Here is an 8,960-nt window from a genome sequence, read left to right on the forward strand (position 1 = left end):
AGCTTGGGAATTTGTTTTTGGCACCAACTCCTTCCAGTATTTTCTATTTTTATTGTTCTGATAAATAAAAGATGGGGCAAAATCCTTATGAACAGCAGTTATGGTTGGTAAATGGTCTTTGCCAATGCTCTGGGTCCAACGACCAGTGGCTTATTGTGCTTCAAATGGAAAAAGGGTAAGCTGCCTCAGTGAGTCTATAGAGAACAAGCCTAATGACTTTATACCAGCCCCTAAACTTGTGGCAGCTGATCACATTTTATCATGGCAGTTCCAGACCACTGAAGCATTTGGTGAGAAAATAAACTACAACAAAAAACAAACAAAGTCATCTTTGCGTCTGTCTTCAGTAGAAATTGTGCAGAATGCCAAGCATTGGTCCCTTTATTCTCCTGAAAGAAAGGGAGATATTGCTACATTACAACTGAATAGTCACATCTGTATAAACAAGTTGAAGTGCTTTAGATCAGGTCATTCTGAACATGGCTTTCTTACCAGTCAGGGTTAATTAAGCTCGCCTGCTTTGTGAGCAGCCTCCTCCTCATCAGGGTTCAGGGAGTGAAACTCTGCCACATACAGGCTCTTATCAATGCTGCTGGGTATGGGCTTTATGTCAGTCACCAGCTGGTCCTCAATGCCCTTTAGATTGAAACGATCTTCTGAGGTGATCAGGTTAATGGCCAGACCCAGGTGACCGTACCTACCTGAGAACAGAGAGAGAAAACGCAATTCAATTAACAAACCAATAATAATATAAAACACTGATTATTATTGTAGGGTTTCCATGAATAATTTGTTAACTTCTGATGATGTTGATGGTTACCTGATCGACCAATACGGTGCAAGTACGTCTCTGCATTTTTGGGGAAGTCAAAGTTGATGACTACATTGACAGCCTGGATGTCAATTCCTCTTGTGAAAAGATCTGTGACAGGTAAAACACCACCAAAAATGTTTCAGAAACATTTAGGAAAATCCCTTAAAAACAGGAAGAGTGCTGCGAATGTGGCTATCCATACCTGTGCAGACCAGGTTTCTACACAGTCCGTTTCTGAAGTCATGGAACACACGATTTCTGTATTCCTGTGATAATATAAAATAATTTAGGAAAACACACTACTTTCAAAAGTTTGAAGTCTGTACGATTGTTTTTGAAAGTAGTTCCTTATGCTCAGCAAGAAGCAAGAAAGATTTCACATTAAAATAAAGTTTCTAATTTAAATTTATTTTAAAATGTAATTTTAATATATTACTCCATTATTCTAGTCTGTCACATTATAGATTCTAATATGCTGAATTGGTGCTCAAGAAACATTTCTTAATATCATTGTTGAAACTTATTGTGCTGCTTAGTAAATTTGTGGAAACCATGAAAAAAAAAAACTAATTCAGGGATAGAAATTTCAAAAGAACAGCATTCATTTGATTTTTTTTTTTTTAACAATATACATGTCTTTACTGTCACTATCGTTTCAATGCATCCTTACTGAAAAAAATTAATTCTTAAAAACTTTTTAATTATGTAGCTGCCTTATGAAGCTGACCTGCATCATCTTGGCATGGATGTAAAAGCAAGAATAGCCAAGCTGTGTGATCTTCTTGGCAAGGAGTTCCACCCTTTGAGTGGAGTTACAGAAGATGATCGACTGGTTGATTTGGAGCTAGGAAAAAGTGATATAAAAAAAAAATACAATTAAAAGAGAGAAAATGAAATTACTTTTTCCATAGGTGAGAACAAATCATTCAAAAAGCCTTTAAAGATAATACAGTTAAATCAAATGTAGTATGCAAAGGGTACGCTTACCCTTGAGAACAGTGTGTTGAGACAGTGCACTTTCTGTCTTTCTGTCACATAGGCATAGTACTGAGTGATGCCTTTCAGTGTCAGCTCATCCATCAGATTGATTTCATATGGCTTCTGAAGGTGTTTGGACTACAAAACGGGACAGAGTCATTAGCATGATTAAAGCTAATTTATATGAGACAATCTGAATATAGTTAAATGTTTTACACATTAAATAAAATATATTTTGCTTCATAAATTCTAGGATGATTTTAAAAACAGTGTCTCACCATAAATTTCTGCACACTGGTGGGGAAAGTGGCAGAATAGAGAAGAATCTGACGGTTTTTGGGCAGGAAGCTGATGATGTCCTCAATAAGCACCACAAAGTCTTGAGAAAGCAACTTATCAGCCTGTGAAGACCGAATCGGATATTATGAACTTCTCCATATTAGCATTCATTTAGAGAGGACGCTTAGTTGGAAATTAACTCTTTTTGCGTTATTTTTCTCACCTCATCCATCACAACCATCTGAGCTTTGTCAACCTTGGCCACACCTTTCTTTATCAAGTCAAGGATTCTTCCTGGGGTAGCTATTATAACATGTACTAGAGAAAAGATATTAAGGTTAACAGGAGGAGAAAGAGGGATTGCATTTAAATTATTTTAAATACCAAAAAAAAAAAAAACCTGCCATGAAGACATGGCCCCATATATGGTTTCAATCCTGGTCCTGGGGACCCATCGCTCTGCTCATTTAGTATGTCTCCCTTATTTAACACACCTGATTCAGATTATCAGTTAATTAGGAAAGAGATCCATGAACTGAGTTCTGTGTCAAATAAGAGACAAAATGTGCAGAGCAGTGAGTGACCAGGATTGAAAACCACATTACAAAAGGGGTGTCCAATCCTGCTACTGGAGGGACACTATCTTGCAGATTTTAGATCCAATTTAATAGAGAGCCTAAGTCCCTCCCTTTCCGATGAACCACCATGAAGGACCTTATTTCAGAAACATATTCTGTATGGTAGTCAATGGCGAGAGACAACAAATATTTTGATCTCGTTTGAATTGTGCCCTGAATTACACATATGATGTTTGTCAATTTAAAATATACATTTTAAAGTCAAGAAAGTCACAGTTTGATGTAAAACTGTTGAGGTATAAGACTGTGAAAATACACAATTACAAAGACTACAAACCCAAAAGGCGCACATGTGATGTCATACCTTTTCTCTCAATGAATGAAGCTAACTTAACGTCTGTCATTTTTTCTATAGTCTTACGTTATAATCGTAACGTTACGCCGTCATGCCTGAGTGTTTTGTACCAGACTGCACACATACGAGCAACGGATCTTGCTGACGTAACAGTGCGAGACGAGAGATGTAGTTCATTGAGCAATTTTCACATAAAACTAAATGTTACTCTTCTGTTTTATGACAAACTGCGACTTTCTTGACTTTCATAATTATCTTTTAAATTGACAAACATCATATGTGTAATTCAGGGCACAGATCAGACGGAATAAAAAGTTAAGTTGTCTCTCACCATTGACTACTATACATATTTTTTTCCGAAATAAGGTCCCATGAGCCGGAAGCGGAGTGGAGGGACTTAGGCTCTCTATTAAACACACCTAAACCAACTAATCAAAGGTTGTTTCTCAATTCCAAGAGCGGACTTGAATTCTTGAGTAGACCGGTCTTGCCAGGCTACTTTGAAAGAACCAACTCGTAAGGACACAGAACGCATCCTTGTGAGAATTGAGATCTTGTTGCTCAACTGACCGTCCCAGCATAACAGACGCTATGGCCAATGCACGATAAAAGCAACAGAACATCAAAAAAATAATATTAATATATAAAATAATTTAATTTAATATTTTTTACGGTTTTATTTTACCACATGTATTTGTGAAAATGAGTATGTGTTTAATGTTATGCTTTGTCAATGTCAAAATTATTTTTATTATGCCAATAAAAATACTGGTGGCTTCCTCCAGGTCTTTATCACTAGTAAAATTAAGCACACAAGAAAAAAAAAAAGACAAATATTCACTAAAATGCGCTGTAATGTCAGTGTATTATGTCAATTAAGCGGTATGTGAGCATCAGTGTTGTGGGTAACGCGTTATAAAGTAACGCGTTAGAGTACTCTAATTACCTTTTTCATGAAATGTGTAACTTAACGCGTTAGTTTTGTGCGTTAAGTAATCAGTAACTTCGTTATTTTTTAAAAAAAGTAATCCGTTATTTTAAGGAAAGGAAAATCCCGAATTAAAAAATTTCCCCAGGATCAAGACAGTGTTTCTGCGCTTCAATACCCCACCACCCTCCAGCTTCATTAAGGCACACGCGCGCGGTCTCTTGCTCTCTCTCCCTCTCTGCTGTGCACGCGCTGCGCGGTTTGGAGCACAGTCTCTGTCTCGCGGGCGCGCTCGCTCTAGATTCCGGGAGATTTTAACTAATTCGCGGGCATCAGTGAGCCGCTATCAATATGCGGGAGACTCCCGGAACTTCCGATAGACTTGGGATGTCTGCATTTCTATACTGAAATAATATCGCCATTATAATTATTGATTTTTTTATTGAAATAATAGCCCATCCGCGCATCTCTACTACCCGGGCTGGGAAGGTGTGAATTTTGATTAATATGTTCTGTGATAATAAATAAATAAAACGCTATGTGGAATAGCCTATGACTGTCTTTACTGTTATTGTTATCCTGCAGTGTTAATTTAGTCGGATGACTGACGTTATTCATTGCCAGGAGTCACGACTTCTAGGTGCATTTAAAGGGGGCCGTGTCTGTCAATCAAGCTGCAGCATGTGTGAGGCGCTGCAAACGGCTTTTAATTTTTGGTAACGCATGAGTACTCGAACGCGTTACTTTTATGAATAGATAACACAGTAACGTAACTGATTACTTTTAATTGATGGTAACGTTGTAACCTAATTAACTACTTTCCAAAGTAACTATACCCAACACTGGTGAGCATTGATCCAAAACAAATTCCTATCAACTTTGTTGAAATGGCTAATAATAATAAACTAACTAACTAACTTCACAGCCATCACGTATTTGCAGCGGGAACAAGAAGTTTAAAGCTTACAGGCTTCCGTACATACATAAACGGTTCGATTCTCTTAAGTCTGCATTGGGTGCATCCTTGATATGAACAACAAATCCAGGTACTTCCATGCTTCCTCTTGTATTTGGATTCTTGAGTACTGGAATTGAACTTTGACGACTGATGACGTAGTACGAGAACACAAGATCGCACATTGAGAAATGGCCAAGGTCTTCAGGAATGCCTGAAACCTACGAGCAAATGTGTGTGGAGGCAGGTTGGAGCTAAACTGCAGGATATTGACCTTCCGGGAGCAGGATTGGACAACCCTGCATTATAATAAAGTCCATATAATTATGAGACTCCTTATGTAACAACATTGCTCTTTAAGGAACAAGGAAGCACAACTTAAAAATTGCTCAAATGTCTGTGGTCTGGCACGACTTCAGAAAAACAGTTGGTAGGTGTGACATCCCGACAAAACAAGTCATTTCGAGTGGAACGCCACCTTTGGGCAAATTTCCAGTTCAAACTTAAGAACTCACTGAACTTTAATGCTCAATGAAGAATTAACCCTAAGATTGCCTGCAAGGCTGCCATTTGTAAGTGTTAATGTAAAGGCTTTTTTTTATTTTTTTTACTTACATTTTATAACCCTTTCTTTAATTCTCAAATCACACGCATTTTAAAACTTGGGAAACTCAAAGGATGGTAGAGAAATCCAATTACCAGTCTCATCAAGACGCATGATGTCATCCCTCAGGTTGGTGCCACCTGTTGTAGCCATAACCTTGACGCCACCAAGGTGCTTGCTCATGTTGATACTTATCTGGCTCACCTGCAGAGCCAACTCACGAGTTGGTACCATTACTAAGGCTAAAATAAAGTTAGAGAAAGAAAAAAATTAATTTATACACACACAAAAGTATATATATACACAAAAGTTTGAGGTCAGCAAGATTCTTTTGCATGGATGGATTAAATTTATCAAAATTGACAGTTATAAACTGGCAACAAAAAACGCAGTTCAGTTTAAACTGTTCATCAAACATTCCTGAATTTCCATAAAAATATTAGGCAGCACAACTGTTGTCAACAATGACAAGAAATGTTACTTGAGCAGCAGATCAGCATATTAGAATGATTTCTTAAGGATCACGTGACACTGAAGACTGGAGTAATGATGCTGAAAATTCAGCTTTCCATCCCCAGAATAAATTAAATTTAAAAATACATTAAAATATATTTTAACTTGCAATAATATTTTTTTACAATGTTATTGTAATTTTAATAAAATAAGGATTGATTGGAAGTATACGTAATTAATGAATAGAATTTTACAAATAATTCATTCAATGCATGTCAAACCTTGAACATGGTCCTTCTTCAGATCAATCCTTTCCAAGAGGGGGATGAGGTAGGCTCCACTTTTACCTGTGCCATTTTTAGCTCGGGCGAGAATGTCCCTCCCTGACAAGACAATGGGAATACTCTCCTCCTACAGAGACAGACAATGAGGGATATAAATATCAGGACAGGCTCATTTGACAGCCATTCTAAAAGGCATAAGCCAGGCAAATAGACCACAGTTTATTTTCTTACTGTACACAGGTTAGACTACCTGGATAGGGGAAGGCTTCTCCCAGCCCATCTCGAATATACCCATCAGCAGTTCCCTCTTAAGGCAGTAATCTTCAAACTCGTTCCCCTTTGTTGCAGTCACATCCTGTCAAAAAAATAGGGCATTCAAATAAATAAAACAACTGGGAAACCAGCAACCCATTCCAATATAACCATCTAATAAGAAACTGGTTGCATTACTTACTGTGGTTCGCACTCTCATGTCTTTTGGTGGAAGTTGCAGGCACTTCTTCCAGTCATCTCCAAACCTAAAAGAAATCGTTCACGAAAATGAATTCAACTTTATGCATTATGCAAGATTTAATTATTTTATTAATAAACAGCTCAACTAACATGATTAATATAAGGTATCAATGACAAAAAGTACCAGACTCTTCAAAAAGTATTAAATAAAGACTACCTGATACCGCCACTGCTTCGGGGTATACTGCTTCCTTTCTGGGGCATCACAGGTATTTTTCCTGACTGTGTTGAGGAAGTAAGTGATCCTGACTGGAGGGTCATAGGCTTGGACTGTCCATTCTGTTTGGTCATTTGCATGACTGAAGCAGGGATCTCTGTTCTCGCTGTAGCCATTGTCAGATGTTTTCCTCAACGGTTTCAATCAAATTGATATTTTTGTGTGTATGTGTTTTTTGCTACTTTTGAGCTATTTGTTAAACTGTTTTACTGTTACGCTCAATGCGCTTTTGTGTAAACAGTTTCCGGTACGTACAGACCTCTTAAAAAGAAGAGTGCCTGCCGTATAACAATTATTAATAATAAGCTCTCCCAAAATAGGAGAAAATTATATTTATATGAATAAATATATCACAAGCCTAGAGTCAACGTACAAAACAACTAGCAAACAAGTACTTGTAAAATTCAAGTCTTGCACAAGGATTTCAAAAATGCAAGTGAGCAAAAATCTAATGCCTTTCAAAAGTCACTTTTACGTTATCCCTGAAAAGTGACAAAGTATTCACTTTTAATTCTTTTTTTTTCTTTTTTTTAAACAGCTGGATTGCAGAAATCTTGAAGTACCCTGTTTTCCTTTTGGTATCCAAAAAGTATAAAGTATTTACATTCAAAAGCACGAGGCTCAGCTAAGGATTCTTAATGTGCTCTTAAAATTCTAGTATTCTCTTCGTCACGGGGAAGTTCAAATTTTGCTCAGTGTCACTTGCTCGTATTTAACCTGCTGAAAAACTCCAAAGACACTGAGGGATTTCAAACTGAAAGTCAATGCAGGATTACGAGTCCAAAATTAAGTAAACAGTTCATAAATGTTTCCACTCTTGACTTCGCGATGTCTCGTTTCTCCTCACTTTACTGTCACAGTTCCTGAACACTTTAGTGGAGGAAATCCTGGAACACCTGCCAAATATGAAAGGTATAAAACAAAATTAGCTTCATATCGATGACAGGCTATTTCTGACATTAAGCAAAGGGTTAGTTTCGCAGTTTATCATTAATTACACATGAACAGTTGTGTTCAGATCATATTAAAACGAACCGACCATATATAGTACAGTTCTGCGAGAATAATACCTAATTTTCAATACACAAACTAGCTAACAGTTTCAAACACTTGTTAAAAGTGTGAAAACCCCTGGAATTCGTATGACAATTCGGATTCATAACATATCTGTTTCATTTTGAATCTGATTTAAGGTCCTTCACTAATTAGCTAAAGGTTTAACGCTAAGCTCTGAAGCTAAAAGTGTGCGAGAGCGTCAGGAGTTGTTAGCGGAGCTAACTGAGCTAGCCGACAAGCACCACAAAGGTGGTTTATCGACAAAGTTTTTTTCGTTTCCGATTCAACGAAAGAGTTCGCGAATATAGTTCTGACCATTATATAAGAACAACTCAGCGCAAAACGTTTTTTTTTCTTCTGGGGACAGAGCAAACTTTGTTTCCTGGGTTGAGAGATCGATTAACTAGATTTAAAACATACTATTAAACAGCATGCTAGCTCAGCCTACCAGCGGTACATTGTTGATAGCTTAGCTAAATGCTAATAAGAGCGCAAGAGAGAGACGATGTGCACGTTGGGAAAGATACATGTCTATTTTAACTAAATTCATGTTTGACTATGTTTACCTCCTATATTTGAAGGAGTTGAATCTTCGTGGATATGATTAATTCTTCAAATGTTTCTTGAGAAATTCTTTGTTGCTGTGGCTTTTGTCTCTTCCGTCTAGAGATTTAACATGGCCGTGCGCTGAATTGATCTCGGAGTACGTGAACGCATCGAAAAAGCGACGTCGACCAATCAGGTGACCGAGTTTGAATTTGGTGGGCGGTACGTAATCAAATCTACCCACGTACTTCTTATATGGGCACTTTAGAGCCTGTGGATTTTCAGAAACATTTATCACACACATATCATCATCACCCACCACAACTTTTATATTTCATATCAAGCATGCCCAAATATTTAGTTGTGGTGATAATGTTTCGTCATGTATGAAAAATTATCA

At 37.4% G+C, this 8,960-nt stretch overlaps 1 protein-coding gene across 1 annotated transcript; it reads right to left on the reverse strand.

Annotated features, from left to right (window-relative positions):
• ddx61 (DEAD (Asp-Glu-Ala-Asp) box helicase 61) lies at positions 1 to 8,729 on the reverse strand. The gene is made up of 14 exons (XM_079626805.1): positions 8,581 to 8,729; positions 6,899 to 7,854; positions 6,683 to 6,746; positions 6,479 to 6,583; positions 6,226 to 6,355; positions 5,587 to 5,733; positions 2,295 to 2,389; positions 2,071 to 2,193; positions 1,802 to 1,930; positions 1,542 to 1,658; positions 1,017 to 1,080; positions 821 to 922; positions 493 to 701; positions 1 to 389 (listed from the first exon to the last, which is right to left on the reverse strand). The coding sequence occupies exons 2-13, from the start codon at positions 7,072 to 7,074 to the stop codon at positions 502 to 504; spliced, it is 1,452 nt and encodes a 483-aa protein (XP_079482931.1). The 5' UTR covers positions 7,075 to 7,854; positions 8,581 to 8,729; the 3' UTR covers positions 1 to 389; positions 493 to 501.
• Between the last annotated feature and the right edge of the window lie 231 nt (positions 8,730 to 8,960).

Source organism: Phoxinus phoxinus (genome assembly GCF_949152265.1).
Source record: "Phoxinus phoxinus genome assembly, chromosome: 10".
Classification (NCBI taxonomy): domain Eukaryota; kingdom Metazoa; phylum Chordata; class Actinopteri; order Cypriniformes; family Leuciscidae; genus Phoxinus; species Phoxinus phoxinus.